A 20,548-nucleotide genomic window follows, 5' to 3' on the forward strand; every position below is an offset into this window, starting at 1 on the left:
TACAATATTGTTAGCAAAAGGAAATTTATCTTCTGAATTGCACTATGGCATATTTGCGCGAAATTGGTAGTTTCAAAAAATGTTAAAAGACAAAAAAACTATAAAAAACACCTCTTCTCAACAATTAATTGTACTTTTTTGCCTTCATATGCGTGTTTCCTGTGAGCTTAATGGAGAAATTTTTATTATTTCTATCGTTCAAAACACTACAAGTCCATTTGAACCAGAGTTGCAAAGAAAAAAGTACTGAAATTTCGTCATCTGCTTCTACAGCAATAACTACATTATATCAAGAAATTTTTGGTAAAAAAACTGAATATTCTGGACCAGCAATAATGGGATTTTATAATGATCAAATCATAGAAAGGTTGCTGCAAGATGTAACATTTTTTCCAATATATATCAAAATACAATCATTTTTAGTTGTAGTATCAAATATTGGTTATTCAAAAAATAATGGATGTTGTGGTGCAGGAAATGGTTTTACTTCTTCAATTCTAACAAAATTTCAAAAAAAGCATTCTTTTGTTTCACAACGAATTGAAAATAACACCTGTATACTTAGAATTTATTATGAATCAAATATAGTAGCTCAATTTGAGGATGAAACTCCAACTAACGTGTAGAAAAAAGTGGTATGAATAAAAAATTTGATGGGATTGATTTATTTGGAATAACGCATTCATCTGTACAAACTATTTTACAAAATTCACCTAAAAATAATATTCTTCGTATATGCACAGTGGATGAATGGAATAATTTTAAAATTTTACAGCAAGCATTTGATCGTCATATAAAATCTAGAAAAACTGGAAAAATGGCATTATTGGATAATTGGCAAAGTTTATTTATAGATTAGTTATCTCAAAAAAGTACAATTATTCAAATTCCAAAAGCATTGCAGAATATCTACTCAGTTGATTATCAAATTCATCATAAAGAATTATGTGCGTGAAAAGCTATGCTTATAGCTTGTGGGTGTACCAATGTTACACCTTTTGAAAAGAAGGAATCAAATATTGAATTTTGGAGTAGAGCAATAGATCCAAGTGCTGATAAAGAGACTTTATTGAATTTATATAATGCTGGGTTAATTTGTTTAAAAAATAATTCTCCAATAATTATAGATAAGAGTATGAATTTTTGGAAAAGTTTCAAAAGTGCCTTGGATAATAATAGACGTGGTATAGATGGAAAAATAAGAATTTTATCAATAATAGCAGAAAACTTTCGCTATAATGATCTTTGTGAAAAACTTCAGGTATAAAATTATTATTTGAACAATTCACTCACTTTTTTTCACTCCTGGCAATTTTTTCTTTGATTTTTTTTGCTTCTGATCGGGTTTCTTCATTTCCTTTTGCCTCTAATCAGTTTCCTTTGCCTCCTTTCACTCCTGATCGTTCCTTTCATCTCATTTTGCTTCTAATCAGTTTTCTTCATTTCTTTTCACTTCTTGATCGATTTCCTTCATTTCCTTTCACTTCTGATCAGTTTTTCTTTACCTGCTTTCGCTCCTGATTGATTTCCTTCATCTTCTTTTGCTTCTGATCAATTTTCTTCATTTCCAATTGATTTCCTTTATCTCCTTTGCTTCTGATCAATTTTCTTCATTTCTTTTCACTTCTTGATCGATTTCCTTCATTTCCTTTCACTCCTGATTGGTTTCCTTCGTTTTCTTTCACTCCTGATTGATATCCTTCATCTCTTTTTGCTCCTGATCAATTTTCTTCATTTTTTTCACTCCTGATTAGTTTTTTCATTTCCTTTTGTTCCTGATTGGTTTCCTTTGCCTGATTATTTTCTTTATCTTTTTTTCATTCTTGATTATTTTTTATTATATAGGTTAGCCCTAATACTATAAATTCAGCGTGCAAATATGCTAGACTTAATGGTCCAGGTGCAATAGCTATTGTAAAACTAAAATGAAAAATTCATCATATGTCTGAAATTAAAGAAAGAGAATTTGAATTATTTTTTCAGGACAAAAGTAATGTAACCATGAGTTCATATAAAGTTGATTCCAAAACTAATTTACCAATATTATATTTGCAAGATTAAAAAGAAGCATTATGGACTAAATTTGAAGAAACATACCCAAATGGAATGAAAAAAACTTCATTTATGGCGCGATTAGCTGATTGTAGCCATATTAAATATCGGGAAGACCTGGGTGGATTGTGTTTAATATGTAATGATTATGGATTTGAAGCTTTTCAAGATCTAATAGCAATTGCGCGAAGCACTTTTAATGACAAAAAAAGATTGGTAAATATTTTTTGTATTTAAATAAATCTTACCAGAAAACCCAACCAACTAATAACAACTAATTTTCTGCTTATTAGGATGATATCATTAGTCGTATAGAAAATTTGAGAAGGCATATGAAAAGAAATTTTGAAAGAGAACTAGTGATTAATCAAGATGGCACTGTATCACATCTATATGCATTTGAAGAATGCAAATATCATCATATTTCACGTTGTACTGAGTGTGATGAATTTTTTGAATTTTTTAATTTTTTGAACACACATGTCTCTTCTGAATAAAAAGTAAATCTTGATTAAATTAAAGAAAAACTCAAATATTACCTGTCCCATCAAGTCCGGAAGGTATATTTAAATGCACAATTCAAATCATCTTTGGCACAACTTGATAAGGATGGCGCAATAATTGTAGTGGATTATAAAATGAGGATTCTACTAAAATCTGCACGTGAAACTAAAGAACAATTTTTTGGAAAAAGGGGCTGGACTCTTCATACGATTCTTATATTTACAAAAAAAGATGATGAAATGAAATTAGATGTATGTGCATATGATCATTGGTCTACAGATACAAAACAAGACGTATGATTTACTGCATTCTCTTTTGAAGCAGTTTTTGGATCAATAGAAAAAAAGCCAAAATGGATAAGTGTCATCTCTGATAATGGACCTCATTATCATAATTCTGAACTAATGTCAATTGTTGCATATTGGTATGATTGGTACCAAATACAAGTTCGTAGTTGGTTGTTTTTAGAATCTGGTGAAGCAAAAACAACCATCGATTCCCACCATACTTCGGTAAGTTTTTCGATTATATAAAGTGATAAAAATTTTTTAATTATTTACATTTTCTTTTAATTTTAGATCTCACATACAATAAAACGTTATATTCAAATTGGATATGATATAAAAGGAGACCAAGATATAGTAGAGGTGGGAAAGAATCTTGCTGGTACATATTTTGCAAATATTGAGCCAAATAGAAATGAAAATAACGAAAATTCTGAACAAATGAATAATAATACAAGAAAAAAAAAGAAACCTAAGGTCAAAACAATTTCAGGAATTTCAAAATATTTTTATTGGGAATGGCCTACTGAAGGACTATTGGCTGGCTTCATTCAAGCTCGTTCTCTTCCACACATTGGCTCTTGGTCTCAATTTTCTCCAGCTGTAATTTCTGATTTGTGTGATAGTCCTATTGTGCAGCCACAGCCTACTTTATCAATACACACTCAGGCAACTTCAACCTGGACAATACCCATATCTCAATTAAATGGTATTGATTTTTTAATCATTTTGACATATTATTTCACAATATATAGGCTAATATTATTTTATAATTAGTTGATGTTAGTGACGATATTATTGGTAAGAAAAAATTGCATTACACAATGTGATTTTACAGTTACCTGATGTCTTTCATCACAATAGATATCGCAAATCAGCCAAATAATCAAAGCGATACTGAAAACAATTCGTGTAAGTATTACTATATATGTCTGATTATATTTTTATAAATGAAATACTAACATAATTTTCTTAGCTAATATAAATAGAAATCCAAATTGGCAGCATCCTACTGCAAAGTAAGCATTGAATGTAAATGCTCTTCTTTAATAACACCTATTGATGCTTTTTTATAAGTTCGATAGACGAAAATTTTCAGTTGCCAAAGGGATGGGCGCTAAAGCAGAACCAAATTTTTGGAAGAAAGGGAAGTGGAAAAAGAATGACAAAGAAGGTCAAAAGTTTGTTAGAGCTATTTTCTTTAAATGGTAATATAAATCTCCAAGATAAACTCAATGCACAAGAAATGCATGATGAGTTGTTAAAATATGTGGAAACAGAAGAAATTGAAGAACAGGACGTACCAAAAGTTTCTACAATTCAAGGTTGGATTAGTAGATATGCAGCAGCATTAAAATATCAAGCTACAGAAGCGGCACTCTCAAAATAATAGTCCCTAAATTCGACATTAATAGCTTTAACTTGTATGTTATAAAAAAAAATCATGAAAAAAAAATAAAAAAAAAACAATTGAAAAAGCTTTCATTTGATTATAAAAACATATATTTATTATAAAATTTTTATTATATAAAAAAAAAATTTGTAAAATTTTTGAAATTCGTATGTAATAAGTATAAAACTATATATAATATAAGCTGGAATGGTGACTTCCCCCAAGGTAAACTTGATGAATTATTTATCTACGATGAATTTTTTTTTTGTTTTGGCTTGTTCACGGTTCACGTTTTTAATTGGTAGTTATTGTTACATTTTAAGCATTGGACTAAATGGGACAAAATAGGAGCCAAAATATGTGTAATGACGTCACTTATAATAGGATTTGTGACGAATTTACTAATTAATTTTGTATTGTTAAGTGACAGATCGGCAATTAATGCTTTTTTAAAATCAGTTTCAATAAATAGATCTTATAAATAATAATATTTCTTTTTAATGTAGAAGTTCTAATATTGGTAGTACTGTTTATTTTCCTAATTATATTTCTTATATTTTCATTAATCAGTTGGTAAATAAATACTTATCTACACAAGTATTTTTTATTCTATTCTTTTACTTTTTTTGATATAGTTGAGAATTCTAACATGAAAGATTTAAAATTAATAATAGTCTCTGATTATTATATTAATTTATTATTAATTTTTCTGTCATTCTATCTGAATATCATTGCAACTAAATAAGGGGAGTTACATATATTACGTAATATTCAGTTTAATATAAACTTACTCCCCTCCCCCCTTTGTCAGATTTAATAACCAATCAAATTATAATATTTATAAATTATATATTTTATTAAGTGTAACGTAAGATTTTAGTTACCCCCCTCCCCCCCTTTGATAATTACGTAATATCTGTAAGCTCCCTAAACCATTTGTATTCTAATAGGCCTAATGTTAAATCAGCAAATAACTTTTAGCATAAATAACCAAATAAGTCATTTGTACACTAATACTAGTTTTATGGTTCAGTAAATAATGTTGGATGATAGGCAATCCAGTAAACTTCAAATTATATTACTTTCTTTTAATAAAAAAATTTTTACTTGCCTTTTTATATCTGTTAAAAAGAATTTGTACACTTTTTTGCCTGCTATCTTGATTATTATCAGTGATTTTTTTAAGGAATTTTATGTAAAAATTTATTTTTCTGTTAAACAGCTCTAAATCACTCTTATTCAGATAGTTAAAAATATTTCAACTTTTAGGATTTTAGTTAAAGTATTCAGACCTGTTTTTTTATTAAGAAATCTGATAATCTGTAAATCAGTTTAAATCTCCAATTAGATTCTAATTAATTATATATTTTTAATTTGATTGAATTATAAATTATAAATTTTATAATTTGATTCAGATTTAATTCAAATCTGATTCACAAATACAAATCAGATCAGATATTTTGCAGAATTTTTATATTGTAAAAATTATAATATTTTAAAGATCCTATAAATTTATGAAATATTACAAAAGTATAAATTTACATAATATTATATCTAATTAAATTTGCTAATGAAAGAAGTTTTAACATAAATTTTATTGCTTTTACAAAAGTGTTTAATAATTTAAATTAGTTTGTATTGTATTTAAAATACCTGTGTTCACCTCCAATTCTCATTTTATTTACAACTTAAAAAACAGTTATATATTATAGATGTTTAAAAGGCGTTTGTTCTTGTTTTTGCTATAATTGAAATTGCAACAGTTTGGTTTAAATTTGTTCTTATTTGTATATTTAATCAATAGTATTGTGTCTGAATATTTGTATTTTTTTATTATTAAAATAAAATAAAATAAATATTGGGAACATATTCACCAATTCGTGGAATTAGCCAAAATTAAGATTTTCATAAAGATTTGCACATTTTAACAAGAATTATATTTTACAAGCTTAAATTATATGTGTTATATAATCAGATGATCTAAATCTATCAAAAAATAAAAAAAATTTTTTAACATTTATTCAAAAATAACAATGACAACTACTTTTTTTTTCAATTACTTTTCAATTACTTTTCAATCAGATTTTTGTTAGGTGATTCAGAAAAGTTTATAGGCATATATGGCAGGTTTTTTTTAATTAGTAAGTAAGAAAACAAATATTAATAATTTATATTAATAAAAAAAATCTTATTTTTAACCTTAGTGCCTTCTTTTTCTTAGTAAAAATATATACAAAATAAAAATGTGAGTTGTGATTTAGAGTTTTTGAGATGTTTTTTTTTGTTTTTTACTATACTGATTTTATTCTACTTGTTAATTACTTTTTAAAATTGATTTTATTAATTTATTCAATTTAAAACAGAAATAGCAAATAAAACCTTGTTAAATAGTAAAGTAAAAAGAGCTCAATAATACCTGTAAAGATCATCTTTTAGTAAAAATTATAATTTTAAAAATTTTTGTGACAGAGTTTTATTCAATTAACAAAATTGTTAATATCTCGGCGTACATGCATGCTAAATACATATATTTATATTCATATGAAAGCCCAGAACCTACTCTACCTGAACGAATAAAATCATTCAGATCGAATTACTAAATATGAAGATATTAACGATCAAAGTTAAAAATAAATATATTGAATATAATTATTCAGCAACTTATGATTCAATTCATGCAATATTTGGTTTTTGGATAGCTCTTGATTACCTCTTTCTAATGAATATAAATTCATTCATCTAACACACATACACGTTAAGTTATTCAATTTTAATGATATTATTAAAAAAATCAAAAAATAATATAATTAAATCAATTTTATTTATGTCAGCTGGTATCATTTTCATGTAACTTGTATTTGCATTTGCTTAATAAAGTTAGTTTTTTGAATATAAAAACTTAATTCCATAAATCAGCCCATATGACTTGATTTTCCATTTTACTAGTTAATTTTATATAATTTTTCTGATATACTAATAACTTTTTTATAATGTAATACCAATGATGGTATTTTTATAATAAAAAATTAATTGTTATAACCACTGGTAATAACATAACAAACTAGTAAAAATAATAAATACTATGCAATTTAATTTGTAATTCCAAAAAAAAAAAATAAAATAAATAGAAGGTTAATTAGAACCCAGCAATATATTTAAAAAAATACAAATTTAAAAGGTTATATACATGTAAAATTAAAATTTTTATTTTGATTATTAGTAGATCGAATACTTACAACTCAACCATTTGAAACAGAATTTAAAATACTTATATATATGTTTCAATACTTAATAGATGTTCATGCACACGTTTATCCTTCCTCTTTTCCGAATACGCCGATTGAAGAAATACTTTCACGCGCAAAAACTGCGAATGTACAGTCAATAGTTACTGTTTCAGAAACATTGGAAGATGCAAAAAGTATACTAGGCTTGAAAAATGGAACACTATCTGATTCATTAAGAGAAATGATTGAACCCTGCGCAGGCTTACATCCTGTGCAGCCAGTAGGAGCAATGAGTTTAGTTAGTACAGAGCAAGCTAATAGTATCCTTGAATTCATCCAGGAGAAGTCAACTGAATTAGTTGGAATTGGAGAAGGTATTATTATTTGTAACATATATCAATATAAATAATATAAAATTGTAAAGTTCTCATTTTCTTTCTCAGTTGGTTTGGACTTTACTCCTCATATTTTAAAAAATGCAATTGATTCAAATACTAATTTGAATCTTAGTACTGAAGAATTAAAAAATATACAACGACAAGTTTTAGCGCGACATATAGCGCTTTCACTTCAATTAGATCTTCCCTTGAATGTTCATTCGCGTAGTGCTGGTCATCATGCATTAGATTGCTTGCGAGATTATGGCGCAAGAAAAGTAGTAATGCATGCTTTTGATGGTCAATTAAAATATGCTAGAAAAGGAATCGAAATGGGGTATAGATTATTCATTATTCATTATTTTTTTATCATGAATCTTGATAAATATTTTCTATATTAAATTTAATAATTGTTATGATTTATTTTGCTTAGATTTTTTTTTTCAATTCCACCTTCAATAATTCGATCGCCTCAAAAACAAAAATTAGCAGCAGAAATTCCATTAACAAACCTTTTGCTCGAAACGGATTCTCCGGCGCTAGGTCCCACAAAAGGAGTCGATAATGAGCCAAATAGTATTATTATAAGCGCAACAGAAATTTCTAGAATCAAACAGATTCCAATCGAGGAAGTGGGAAGTAACGTTCTTTTATGCTTTAACAGTATAAAAAAATGATGTTTATTAATTAAAATATTCTATTTATTTAAACAGATTCAACAAACAACGAAGAACGCATTCAAGTTATTTTCGAGAATAAATATTAATCGAAAATCTTCTCTATTAACCATTTAAAAAATTATATTGTAATTGTATTTCCTTATGATTAAAAATTATTACAAAAAACTTTCAAGTATACATATAAATTCATCACCAATTACTAAAGTCACCAAAATTATAACCTGTAGCTTTTGATTTCTTTTTAATGGGTTCTGTATCTAATTCATCATTATCAAAATTCCGCTTTTTAAACGTCGAAGATGTAGCTGATTTCAAATATTTCCCCACACCAACTGATTCATTATCTTTTGTCTCAGTTGATGACGCTAATTTCGTGCCAAACCATGTAGTTGTATCCTATTTATTAAAATATTATTAATTTTCAATAAATCAATTTTTTTAAAAATGCTTTTTATAGACATAATCAAACCTTTTCTGTTTTCCCTCGCGGTTTCTTTTCCGCATTTTCGATTTGTCGACTCAATTTCTTTTCCAATTTTTTTTTGTATTCCTCATATGGATCGACAAAGGTGATAATTTTGACAATTTTAATTTCTTGTAAAGGTCGGTCGGATTCATCTGTGGGCACTGATTCCATTTTATCTAAAGTTTCTTTTCCTCCAACAATTTTTCCAAAAATGGTATGTTTGTTATCCAGATGAGTACACGGACGAAAGGTAAAAAAACTAAATGTATTTTAATAAATAATCATAAGACTTTCTGAGAGTGTTGAAAGAACTAAAGTATGATACATACAATTGAGATGAATTTGTATTTTTTCCTTTATTGGCCATACTCATGAGCCCACGTTCATTATGTGAGAGATTTCGTTTAAATTCATCTGCAAAATCTTTCTTCCAATATGATTCACCTCCTCTCCCTGTACCTGTAGGGTCACCACCTTGAATCTAGGCAAAATAATAAACGAAAAATTGATCAAATCATTCAAAATGAAAAGCGAGAGAGTTAATAAATACCATAAAGTTTTTTATCTTACGGTGAAAGATCGTTCTAAACAATAACAGATAAGTTAATTTACAAGATAAATACTGTAATGCAAACGCAATGATATAGAACATACCCATTATAATATTCTTTTTTTGATAACATTATAAAATTATAACAAGCTCTCGGTGCCTTAAAAAAATTTATTCAAATTACAATAATTCATAAGTCAAATTCCAACAAAATATTTTCGTAATACCTTATCACAGAATAATTCGATATTCAAGCTTCCAAGGTTAGTTATGATTCGTGCATAGCCCCTTTCTTTAATTTCTTTAAACATGAATTCTTCTTCATCAACAAGCGCATTTTCATTTTCAGTTATTGGTGTCATCGCAGTAGAAGTAAATGATGCGGCTGCTAATCCACGCGAATACGATGCAGCATTATATGGAACATTTTTGGATTTTGGTTTTATGGCGGGTGTTGAAGATGCAGTTTTCTTCAGAGGCCTGTCCTCGGCACTTGCATGTTCTGCCAATTCATCTTGCTAAACGGTAAAAGCGAAATAAGATTTGATTTATTATATTAAATAATTGATGCGAACTTATTTGTATATACGTACCTGGCCAGAAATCTTTGAAAGAATACGTCCTGCTGAACCTGTGGCACTTAAATTTATATCACTTAAAGGATCGTTTGATGATTCATCTAGAAAATTTTATTAAGTTAAATATTCGCAACCGAATCGAATTACTTTCTTATAAATTTACATACCGTCTTTTAGCTTTAAATTGTTTTTAAGATAGTAAAAATTTGACAAATTACGTGCTTCAAGATTATGAGGATCCTGCATTTATAAATACTATAGTTAACTTACGAATTGATGCATAAAATTTTTATTAATACCTGTAAAGTTATTATATCTTTTCTTGTAAAAGGTTCTTCTGATAATAAATCTTTCCAATGTTTTACTTTAATATTCAGTCGATCAACTGCCTCATATGCGTATACATTACCAGTTGTCCTTATAGCAACAATATGTGTATGATCACTGAATACCTTAAAGGTTACCGGACAATGATATTCGCCTAAAAAAAATTATGAATATTCAAATCATTTTTAAAAATATTTATATCGAAAATAACGCACCTTCAGAATTTTTTAAAAAATTGAGGCTAATTAACGAATTCGCTTCTAATTTTTCACCAGTTACTGGATTTATTCCAAACTTCTTTAAATACAGACGTATATGTCTATAAAATAAAAAGAAATGATCAACCAGTAGAGATGATAATAGGTTGATTGTCCTAAATTCTGATTTAATACCTTAGATCAAATATAATACCATCAAGTGTGCATACAGGATGTTCGAAAGGCTGCAAGGAAAGCGAACAACAATAAAATGGAAGTCTTTTAAAAACTTCGGTTTTCTTCCTTGCTTGAATTCCTCCAAATTGCATCCCTCCAAATTCTCCGGACCATTCTATATTGAATATGATCAATTTGATCAAATTAAACATCAAAAATGATCTATTCGCCTAAAAACACAAGTTCACTAAACAAATAGATAATCTTACCGGAATGCGTAATGTACCTAAATTTCGATCAGGAAACATCAGACTCATGTAAGAGAGTTTAAATAAATAACAATTAGAAAACTTACATTTTATCCGTTCCTTTGCCCATTTTTATAGAAATATAGTGAATTATCAAGATATTTTAAAATATTTTTTTCCAATTTTCAGCAAAAATTATTAGGCTCAAATATCAACTCGCCCAATAGTTACGCTTGACGATCCCAACTGACTGCGCCACATGCTATACTTACGTAATTAAATTACGTTAAGTTCGTTATACACGCGATTGATCAGTTTGAACAATTTCATACTTTTTCCAATATGCCGCCAAAAGAAAATTGGGAAAAATGTAATTTATCGATAAATTATTTTGTATACGTTTTCTACAATAAAGTTTGAAATTGATGCGGAGTATTCATTTCTGTAGACGATAAAAATATTGAAGAAAAAGAGGAAGAAAAGATTGTTGGTGTGTTTAAATTTCTTAACCTTTTTGATAAGTATTTATTGATAAATTATTACCTGATCTTTTTCTTTACGTGCAATAGCACTCGATGAAGGAGACATTGCACTTTTGAAAACTTATGTAAGTTATTGCTGAAATATTCGATTAGTTTTATTTTTTTATTAAGCTTACAGCTCATTATTTATAAGGGTCAAGGTCCTTACGCAAAGGAACTGAAAAAAACTGACAGCGATATTAAGGATATTCAAAAACGAATAAATGAAAAAATAGGTACTATGCAATTTTATAATTAAGATAATAAAAATTTAGTGCGCTCATGATTTTTTTTGAAAAGGTGTCAAGGAATCAGATACTGGTCTTGCCCCACCAAATCTTTGGGATATCCCCGCTGACAAACAAAGAATGCAAGAAGAACAACCCTTACAGGTGAATTGTAATTGGTTAAATACTATCTAGTTTCACTAGCTTATTTTTCTATTTCTCTTATTGAATAAATCCAAAGGTTGCCCGTTGTACTAAAATCATTCAAGCTGACGGTGAGGATGCCAAATATATTATTAATGTAAAACAAATAGCAAAGTTTGTTGTTGCGTTAGGTGAACGTGTATCACCGACGGATATAGAAGAAGGAATGCGTGTTGGGTAAGTGTAAGTATTTCAAGCCTTATGAAACTTGGTCGTAAATTTATAGATATACCATTTTTAGTGTGGATCGAAATAAGTATCAGATTCAAATTCCATTACCACCAAAGATTGACCCTTCTGTGACAATGATGCAAGTAGAGGAAAAACCTGATGTCACGTATAGTGATATTGGAGGTTGTAAAGAGCAAATTGAGAAATTAAGAGAAGTCGTTGAGCTGCCTTTACTTCAGGTATTGTAAATTTTACTGTGATGTTGATTCCTTAACTTAAAGAAAAAGATATATTAATAAAGAAAATGTTATAGCCTGAAAGATTTGTAAATTTGGGTATTGACCCACCTAAAGGAGTTTTACTATATGGTCCTCCGGGCACTGGCAAAACTTTATGTGCTCGTGCAGTTGCAAATCGAACAGATGCGACATTTATTCGTGTTATTGGCTCCGAACTTGTGCAAAAGTAGTTATATATTTATGTCCACCAGTAATAATGTTTTTTTTTATATTAATGGATTTTTGATTTTTGATTAATAGATATGTTGGTGAAGGAGCACGTATGGTTCGTGAATTGTTTGAAATGGCACGAACTAAAAAAGCCTGTATTATATTTTTTGATGAAATTGATGCAATTGGAGGTACAATTTTAATTTAAAATTTTTCCTTTAGAGAATATGGTAATAATAACTACAGGTAATAATTAGGTGCACGTTATGATGATGGTGCTGGAGGTGACAATGAGGTTCAAAGAACTATGCTGGAGTTGATCAATCAGTTAGATGGTTTTGATCCACGGGGAAACATTAAGGTTCTAATGGCAACGAATCGGTAAATAACTAGAAAGGAATTTTTTTATTTAAACAAATATTAAATAAAATATTTATTTGACAGTCCTGATACTTTGGACCCAGCTTTGTTGCGTCCTGGTCGTTTGGATCGAAAAGTGGAATTTTCATTACCAGATTTAGAGGTAATAAACTTTATATATTCTTCGGTATCAAGTAATTGATGATGAATTCAATATTATTAATATTATTAACACTATTTGATAGGGTCGTTCACATATTTTAAAAATCCATGCTAAAAGGTACCAAATCAGATTATTTCTTTATCGGTTTATTTTATAAAAAAATTATTCGTTAATAAATTATTTTATTAGCATGTCGGTTGAGCGTGATATCCGGTATGAGCTGATAGCACGACTTTGCCCAAACAGTACTGGTATGAAAAAAAATTGGTTTAACAAAGTACAAATATATGGTAAATTATATTGAATATTACCTTTGAATAATAGGTGCCGAATTACGTAGTGTGTGTACAGAAGCTGGAATGTTTGCAATTAGATCTAGAAGAAAGGTACTATGATTCATAACTAACAACACTGAAATAAATCTTACGTGATTGTAATATATTCACATTTTATTTAATTCTGCAGGTTGCGACAGAAAAAGACTTCCTAGAAGCTGTTAATAAAGTTATAAAGGTAACGTTTAGAATTGAATCAGTATCTTTTTTAATATTCTTTACTTATTTTCTATTATAACGTTACAGTCGTATGCAAAATTCTCGTCTACTCCGAGGTATTATTTGTTTGTATTTTATGTGATATTTCGTTTTATTTCAGTACAGATGTTTGATCAAATTTTTATTTTTATTTATAGATATATGACTTACAATTAATAGTGCTATTCTAGATGGAAAAATATAGTAAAATAGTTATTTATATACGAAATAAATTATCGCATTTTAAAATGTTCTAGCTTTTTATATTGTACACGAGATTTTTTTTTAACATGAAAATAAAAAAAAAATACATTTCAGTTATTCCTTTTATGGACATTTCATCATAAGTATCTGATAATCCGAAGATCCTAGTTTTAAAAGAAAAGACAAATTTGTTACACAAAGCAAAGTGCGCCCAACAATGATATATAAAAGCACAAAAATTTTTTTTTATAATTATTTCATTTTATATTTTATATACTTATTAATGGCAGTACCACAAGAACCAGTATTAAATGGGAACGAGAATACAACTCAAACCTACCAATTTTCGTCACCTAAAGCTGCTAGAACAAAACAACAACTTAAAAATGATTCATCGACTCAATCACAAGATGGAGATTATTTACATATTTCAATAACGACACTGGACAGAAACCGTCGCGATCCAGTTTTCAAGTTTAAAGCTATTGTAAGAGCTTTTATTTTTGAATATTTAATTTTGCTCCAGGCTTAAACTTTCGTTTATTAAACATTTATCTATTATTTTAGACTAATTTGCCAAGATATAAAAACAGTTCATATCCTTTAATTGAACGTTCACATGCAGAATTTGAGCGATTATTTAATACATTGACTTATTCTAATCCGGAGTGTATAGTTCCAGCATTGCCTTTTTCATCGAGTAGTTATCAAGCAACCGAGGATGATGAACGTAGAATTAAACATTCTATGCAACAATGGGTTAATCGGGTGGCAATGAATCCTGTTTTATGTCATGATGAGGAACTTAGATCATTTATAGAAACTGATTTTGCTGTAAGTTTCGAATCAGATAAAAAATCAATATCGCCAGTAAATATTATACAAGTGTTAAAGTTTCTTTATTTTAGTTTATCCCAGCTACTAAACCACGGAAGAGGACTAGTAGTTTTAAGCTTAAGTTCACTCCCGATATTAGGGATGAGGATAAAGCATTGGTTCATGCCAAATCAACAGCACATATTTTAGAAGGACATTTTCTTAATATTGCAAAAACTATTCAAAAATTGGCGGGATATCGCAAAGGTTTAGATCTATAAATAGAACTTTTCTTTTTCTTTATGTGAATAATTATTGAAAAATTTTCAAATTATTAGGATTAGCAGCATTTAATTATGATCTTGGAACAAAATCTATTGCAATGGGAACAGTTGAAAATCATCCTCCTTTATCGAAGTAAATTTTAAGTAGATGTTGAAATTAATGAACGTTTCAATTTAAAACTTACAATATTTGTTTTTCTTTTAGTGGCTTACGAAAATTTGGAAAAACACTTCAAATAATCAGTGAGCGACAGAAATTACAAGCCATCAGTGAAGCAGCTACTCTTGGTGACTTTTTTAGTTACTATGCAATTAATTCTCATGTAGTTCAGGTATATATTTGCATAATAGGCAATTACTTATGTAATTTGAAGTGACTTTTTTGGTTGTTTAGTTGATTAATTGGCGTTCATGTAGGAAACTTTAGCAAATCGTCTTAGAATTATTTCTGAACACGATGATGCAGTTAAAACTACTATAAGCAAAAGACGTTATATCGAACGGTTAAAGTCTTCGACGAACATTAAATCTGATAAAGTTAATGAAGCCTTGGAAGATTTAGATTATGTACGTTTCATTCTCTGTTAAAAATGATTTTCGGTTGGACGATGATTCTAATTTTTTTTTATTTGTCTACATTGAAAATAAAAAGGCCAAAAGTTATGAACAAAACCTTGACGCACGCGTCAAAAATGTAACGAAAAATCTTCATACCGAATTAAAAATATACGAAGAAAATCGTGCCCAAGATTTTTTCAGTGCTGTTAAAGAATATGTTAAAAAACAAATTTTATTTGAGAAACAACAATTGAACGAATGGGAAAATTTGAGACCAGACATTAAAGCGATTACGAAACGTAATATGCACATCTACGCATTTGGAGATGAAAAGCTTGATGCTAAATCAGTCGCCGAGAAATTGAATAATTGATTATCACACAGAAGGGCATATGTATAATGTTCGGTTTAGTTTTAGCAGCGGACAATCTTAATTAGCTTTTTTTTATATTTCTTATTATATTTGTAATTTATGTAATGAAGGGGATATTATTATTTGTAATATAATTAATATACTGGTAATAATATAAAACAACATTTAGAAAAAAATATGTACTACATCAAAAAACTTTCTTAAAAAAATATATATATCAATTAAAATTTTCAAAATTTTGTACAAGAAATAATTTAAAATGCTACCCAATTTTTTATTATATACTATCAACACAACTTCCGAGAACTTTTTTGATAATAGCTCTAAGCAAAATTTAAAACGAATAAATTAATTTTTTTTAGATAAATAAGTTATTAATGTGATTTCTTACCTTCCGTAAGGTATGTAACTGGCGCTGAAACGAATTAAGAAAAACATTAACAAAGTAGAAAAAAAAACCAATTAAATAGTAATAACTTACCAATACCAAAATAGTGCCATCCATTGAATAATACATAAAATAATACATAAAACACCGTTTTGTAGCTACATTTAAAAAAAAATAAAGTTAGTATGGTTTAGTTAAACAAGAAATACAAACGCACTCCTGCTTGCTTACTACAAACGCGACAACCAAGGTGAGCACTAATGCTCCAAGGAAAACTACACTAGCAAACCACCGAACTTTCAAAATGAATTAATTACATTAATATTTTAATTACGAAAAAAAAAATTTTTTTTATTTCAATTTATATATATATATTCCATTAAAAACAAATACCTGGAGCAAACATTGTTTTTATTTGTTTCTTAAAACCGACAAGGAAACCAGTACTATAAATAGATATCATTTTAGTAAAAAAAAAAGAAAGAATTTTTACAAATTTGTTTTATACCTAAGAAGAGATATAATATTTCCAATAGTATATAAAACAGCAAAGCCAGAAAGTGGACCAGTAAATAGAAGAATGGTAGCCTAAAAGCATGAACAAAAACTGAATAATTACACTCTAGGAAGTTTTTTGTAGGAAAGAACTTACCAATATACTTATCACGAAGCCAAGGACAAAGCTAGTTATACGATAAAATTATAACGCGTTAATAATATTTTACGATCTTTACGCTTTGGGCACGATTACAAAATACAGAAAATAAGTAACGCGAGAGCAGGATACCAAATTCCAAAACCATAAAGTCGCTGTGTCCTCGTGAGTTTAAAAAAGTTGTCAAAAGGACTAGTTTCATCCATAGTCCCCTGATCACTGAACTCGAAAGAATCCCACAGCTTCATTTTTCTTGTAATAAAACTTTAATGCTAGTAAAAAGAGTTGAAAGTAATGAAAAGTAGTTTGTTCCCGTAAGCATGTGATATAACGCAAAAAAAAAGGGTGGGAAATACAAAAATGTCAATTTAAATCGACGATCAGATCATATATTTATTAATAAAATTCCACATTAAGCAAAGTCTAAATTTAATATCTCTATCAAATTTTGTTTTACATTGGCACCTTTGATCTGCCTAGCTTTTTATGAATATAGTCAAGAATCCACAAGTTTTGCTTTCTTTACTACTTGACAAGAGATGCTCGCGTGCCTTATGGATCGAATGAGTCTTGGAACTAATGCGTCGTTACCCACGTCGGACATTCCTTGAGTGCGAAATTCGGTAGTAATATTATATGATAATTTCTACAAAGCCATTTAGCCAGTTTACAAATGATAATAATTCACAAAGACAACGGATCCTCTTGTGAATACGTAACATAACATGACATAATCTACAATTGAAAGTAGTATATATGTTAAATTATAAAAAAATATTAAATAAACAAATTAATTAATATTGCCAGTAACGTTTTTTTCATAAATACAATCGCGTTTACTTGAAGCTTGTCACATACATGACTTAGTTGACCAATATCATTTTTCCCCCATTCAACAGCTATTCCGCTTGGATCATAACCAGTCATGAACGTACGTACATCTGGATCTAGAGCAATCACTTCTGATCCTTCCTATTAAATTATTAAATACATAAATTTTCTCTGTTATTATTTAAAGACTATTTCTATTTGTACACTACGTGTGTAAACACATGTCACGTGATAGTTGTCATTTTTCGGTGATCTGCATAAAAATTTCCTATTTTGGAAATTTGTATAACGCATTTTCATTTTTTACCTAGAAACATAATTTCCTTTTTTGGGTTGTATAACGTTACTCCAATATCCAAAATTGGAAATTACAGTAATTTTTGGCTGGAATTATTGAATTATAAAATTTGGCCGAAATTATGGTATGTGACATATAATATGTGATAAATAAGGTTTTTCCAATTCAAGTCCCTAGAATAAATAGTAAAAATGGAAAACTATAGGGGCGTGACATGGGTGACAAATTATAGTCACGTGATATGTGTTTCGCACACTAGTGTACATTAAGAAATTATCTCATTAAATATAATGTAAAATCTTTTATATAAAACAATGTATATAATATATAAATAATATAATAATTAAAGATGAAAAACAAATAAAAACCTTTTCTTGTATTTCTGAAAATAAAGGACCTTGGTTTCAGCCCGTATTTCAAGTGGTTTAGGTATACAAAGATAAACTTCATCAAGGCGACAGAGCCTCTTCCAAATCAACTTAATATGATAGTCTTGTTATAAATGCATATTTACCACGAGACTTGCTCCAGTGTTTGGAAAGTATCGCAATTGACTATTGAGAATCCTTTTTAGAACGGAACTTCATCTTGAATTTTTTATGATTTGCAGCAAAGTTGGAAGAATATCCTTTAAACAAGCCATTTTAGCTTCATCCTGTATATCATAGGGAGTTTCAAGGATCCATTTAATTTTGGTATATTGAAGTTTACGGCATTGAGACATAGTGCCTTCAAATCCTTTTTTTTCGATTGACACCTTTTTTGACCACGATAAGATATTGTTGTACGTCCATCGTGCTGTTCCTATTCATTTTCTGAGTTTTATTCGCTCCTCCTGAATAGGAAAAGCTGGATGCGTTGTACTTTTCCTTCTGGAAGTTTCCTCATTTCTTTCTTCTTAAGTGGTACCTTTTCTTTTCTGCGATTTGTAGCAGAACGTAGTCAATTATGTCGCCACAAACACAAACACTGTGACGATTGCAAGTAAGTCTTCTGCAAGTTTTCCAGTTTTGCCATCATTGGTACAAATGTCTTAACCGAGAACAACGAGCCATGTCTGGCTTCATATCTGAAGCAACACAAGCGTTATTTTTGGGTAACCACCACTTCTTCGACGTTAGAGTATACTCGTTCCAAAAAGGGAAGCAAACCCTCTGCGCTTCCAATTGAGTCCTGATCTGTTGACCTCGTTGATGTTCCGAACTGACTCTGGCGTAGCAAACTTTGGACTTTTGCATGGGTTTCTGGTCATTTCCAAAGGCTCTGTGTACATCTGTATTTGAGTAGAGTCGTTTTCCTCCGGGTGTTTTAACAATAGTAACCTTTCCGGAAGCAGCCCATTAGTAGCAACATTTCAATCGAGACATTTGTCTCTTAAATCTTTTTTGCGCCTAGGTAAGTAATCTTGCCTTGATCCAGATTGTATTTTGTTTCTTACTATAAATAAAAAAATAAAATATGTTCTTTGTTTAAGAATGTGAGACAATAACAATACAGTATTTGTTCAACCATTTTCTTATAGAATAGATCGGTTTCTAGTATTATTAATGTAAAACTTATTTTCCTTATAAAACAGAGACGCAAATTTAGTTTTTGAATTTATTAAATGTGTGCTTTATTCTGGAAGGTTCGAAAATCACGCCACGGTTGTACAACTGTTTCAAAGTTTTATACGTCTTGATTTTTATCATCATTTTTACTTTCCCGTTGTATCTTAGGAATGTTTAAATTGTGCATTCTTTTGGTCAAAATGAAATCTAAAAGATTTCGTAACTTTTCATAATCATTATTCAATTTTTCATAGTCGTTTTTCAATTTTACAATTTGATTCATCATTTGATCCTCAGATTCTTTTAATTTTGATATTTCATCTTTCAACATTTCTATTTTATCATCCAATTGATGTTGACGATCTTTGGAACTTTTATAAGATCTAGAAAAAATAATTATTATTAATTATAATCAATTTAGATTAAATTAAAATATTTAAAATATGCTTATTATATACCTAGCTTGTTCCCATATGATCAAACTACTTGCAACTCCAAAAATGATTGCCTCGCCTAAAAAGTTAGCACCCATTTCCACAGCCCTAGATTTAAAAGGTTGTAAATTAATCAAATAAAATATCATTTTAAATTCTACTATGAACAAATTACTTTGCATCATTTAGAGGACGAATTTTCTCAGTTTTTTGTCCCAATAGGTTCATGTCAAGTTTAATTTCAAACCGGCGGGTTGCCTGCGCAACATTAATACATATTTGTCGAAAAGCCGGATGACTTTTACTATAATTCTGTTTTTTAATAAAAAACTTTAAGACATAAACTCAAAACAAATTGATAAATGTAAAAGTTATTTAGTTACTTTAATACTATTTGCAATTGGTTTTGATATTGTGCGAACAAGTAGAGAGGCTAATTTTGTTGTACTCATTATTTGTAAAAGGGAAC

At 28.7% G+C, this 20,548-nt stretch overlaps 9 protein-coding genes across 9 annotated transcripts; 5 read left to right on the forward strand and 4 right to left on the reverse strand.

The window, feature by feature from the left end:
• Positions 1-170: 170 nt before the first annotated feature.
• On the forward strand, positions 171-626 carry OCT59_010816 (uncharacterized protein; the record flags this gene model as incomplete). Its single annotated transcript, XM_066136119.1, has 1 exon — positions 171-626. The coding sequence occupies one exon, from the start codon at positions 171-173 to the stop codon at positions 624-626; it is 456 nt and encodes a 151-aa protein (XP_066000779.1).
• Positions 627-961: 335 nt separating this feature from the next.
• On the forward strand, positions 962-4,230 carry OCT59_010817 (uncharacterized protein; the record flags this gene model as incomplete). The annotated part of the gene is made up of 12 exons (XM_066136120.1): positions 962-1,261; positions 1,846-1,914; positions 1,984-1,990; positions 2,066-2,268; positions 2,346-2,491; positions 2,575-2,612; positions 2,878-3,068; positions 3,135-3,549; positions 3,618-3,641; positions 3,705-3,752; positions 3,817-3,859; positions 3,918-4,230. 12 exons carry the CDS (start codon positions 962-964, stop codon positions 4,228-4,230), a joined length of 1,797 nt encoding a protein of 598 aa, XP_066000780.1.
• Positions 4,231-7,509: 3,279 nt separating this feature from the next.
• OCT59_010818 (uncharacterized protein) lies at positions 7,510-8,603 on the forward strand (the record flags this gene model as incomplete). The annotated part of the gene is made up of 4 exons (XM_066136121.1): positions 7,510-7,834; positions 7,904-8,174; positions 8,271-8,476; positions 8,551-8,603. The coding sequence occupies 4 exons, from the start codon at positions 7,510-7,512 to the stop codon at positions 8,601-8,603; spliced, it is 855 nt and encodes a 284-aa protein (XP_066000781.1).
• Positions 8,604-8,621: 18 nt separating this feature from the next.
• Positions 8,622-11,250, reverse strand: OCT59_010819 (uncharacterized protein). Its single transcript, XM_025316473.2, has 13 exons — positions 11,168-11,250; positions 11,082-11,098; positions 10,831-10,987; positions 10,654-10,757; positions 10,411-10,592; positions 10,279-10,351; positions 10,127-10,212; positions 9,761-10,051; positions 9,638-9,693; positions 9,534-9,567; positions 9,313-9,464; positions 8,987-9,242; positions 8,622-8,913 (listed from the first exon to the last, which is right to left on the reverse strand). Exons 1-13 carry the CDS (start codon positions 11,188-11,190, stop codon positions 8,707-8,709), a joined length of 1,638 nt encoding a protein of 545 aa, XP_025180385.1. The 5' UTR covers positions 11,191-11,250; the 3' UTR covers positions 8,622-8,706.
• A 152-nt stretch (positions 11,251-11,402) lies between these two features.
• Positions 11,403-14,033, forward strand: OCT59_010820 (26S protease regulatory subunit 7; the record flags this gene model as incomplete). Its single annotated transcript, XM_025316472.2, has 17 exons — positions 11,403-11,430; positions 11,509-11,550; positions 11,630-11,667; positions 11,736-11,817; positions 11,882-11,973; positions 12,050-12,189; positions 12,254-12,422; positions 12,497-12,648; positions 12,723-12,823; positions 12,890-13,013; positions 13,077-13,155; positions 13,238-13,272; positions 13,345-13,406; positions 13,480-13,541; positions 13,621-13,668; positions 13,737-13,765; positions 13,847-14,033. 17 exons carry the CDS (start codon positions 11,403-11,405, stop codon positions 13,863-13,865), a joined length of 1,302 nt encoding a protein of 433 aa, XP_025180384.1. The 3' UTR covers positions 13,866-14,033.
• Positions 14,034-14,175: 142 nt separating this feature from the next.
• On the forward strand, positions 14,176-16,167 carry OCT59_010821 (uncharacterized protein; the record flags this gene model as incomplete). The annotated part of the gene is made up of 7 exons (XM_025309234.2): positions 14,176-14,379; positions 14,460-14,726; positions 14,801-14,975; positions 15,047-15,125; positions 15,198-15,324; positions 15,410-15,559; positions 15,645-16,167. The coding sequence occupies 7 exons, from the start codon at positions 14,176-14,178 to the stop codon at positions 15,921-15,923; spliced, it is 1,281 nt and encodes a 426-aa protein (XP_025180383.1). The 3' UTR covers positions 15,924-16,167.
• OCT59_010822 (uncharacterized protein) lies at positions 15,968-17,299 on the reverse strand. Its single transcript, XM_066136122.1, has 8 exons — positions 17,099-17,299; positions 16,964-16,994; positions 16,820-16,899; positions 16,705-16,757; positions 16,543-16,607; positions 16,405-16,469; positions 16,315-16,338; positions 15,968-16,246 (listed from the first exon to the last, which is right to left on the reverse strand). Exons 1-8 carry the CDS (start codon positions 17,212-17,214, stop codon positions 16,201-16,203), a joined length of 480 nt encoding a protein of 159 aa, XP_066000782.1. The 5' UTR covers positions 17,215-17,299; the 3' UTR covers positions 15,968-16,200.
• A 351-nt stretch (positions 17,300-17,650) lies between these two features.
• On the reverse strand, positions 17,651-18,907 carry OCT59_010823 (uncharacterized protein; the record flags this gene model as incomplete). The annotated part of the gene is made up of 4 exons (XM_066136123.1): positions 17,651-17,701; positions 17,825-17,938; positions 18,464-18,477; positions 18,853-18,907. 4 exons carry the CDS (start codon positions 18,905-18,907, stop codon positions 17,651-17,653), a joined length of 234 nt encoding a protein of 77 aa, XP_066000783.1.
• Positions 18,908-19,111: 204 nt separating this feature from the next.
• On the reverse strand, positions 19,112-20,531 carry OCT59_010824 (uncharacterized protein; the record flags this gene model as incomplete). Its single annotated transcript, XM_025316470.2, has 5 exons — positions 19,112-19,417; positions 19,770-20,028; positions 20,104-20,187; positions 20,255-20,391; positions 20,463-20,531. 5 exons carry the CDS (start codon positions 20,529-20,531, stop codon positions 19,112-19,114), a joined length of 855 nt encoding a protein of 284 aa, XP_025180381.2.
• Between the last annotated feature and the right edge of the window lie 17 nt (positions 20,532-20,548).

The sequence above is a fragment of the Rhizophagus irregularis genome, chromosome 19 (genome assembly GCF_026210795.1).
Source record: "Rhizophagus irregularis chromosome 19, complete sequence".
Classification (NCBI taxonomy): domain Eukaryota; kingdom Fungi; phylum Glomeromycota; class Glomeromycetes; order Glomerales; family Glomeraceae; genus Rhizophagus; species Rhizophagus irregularis.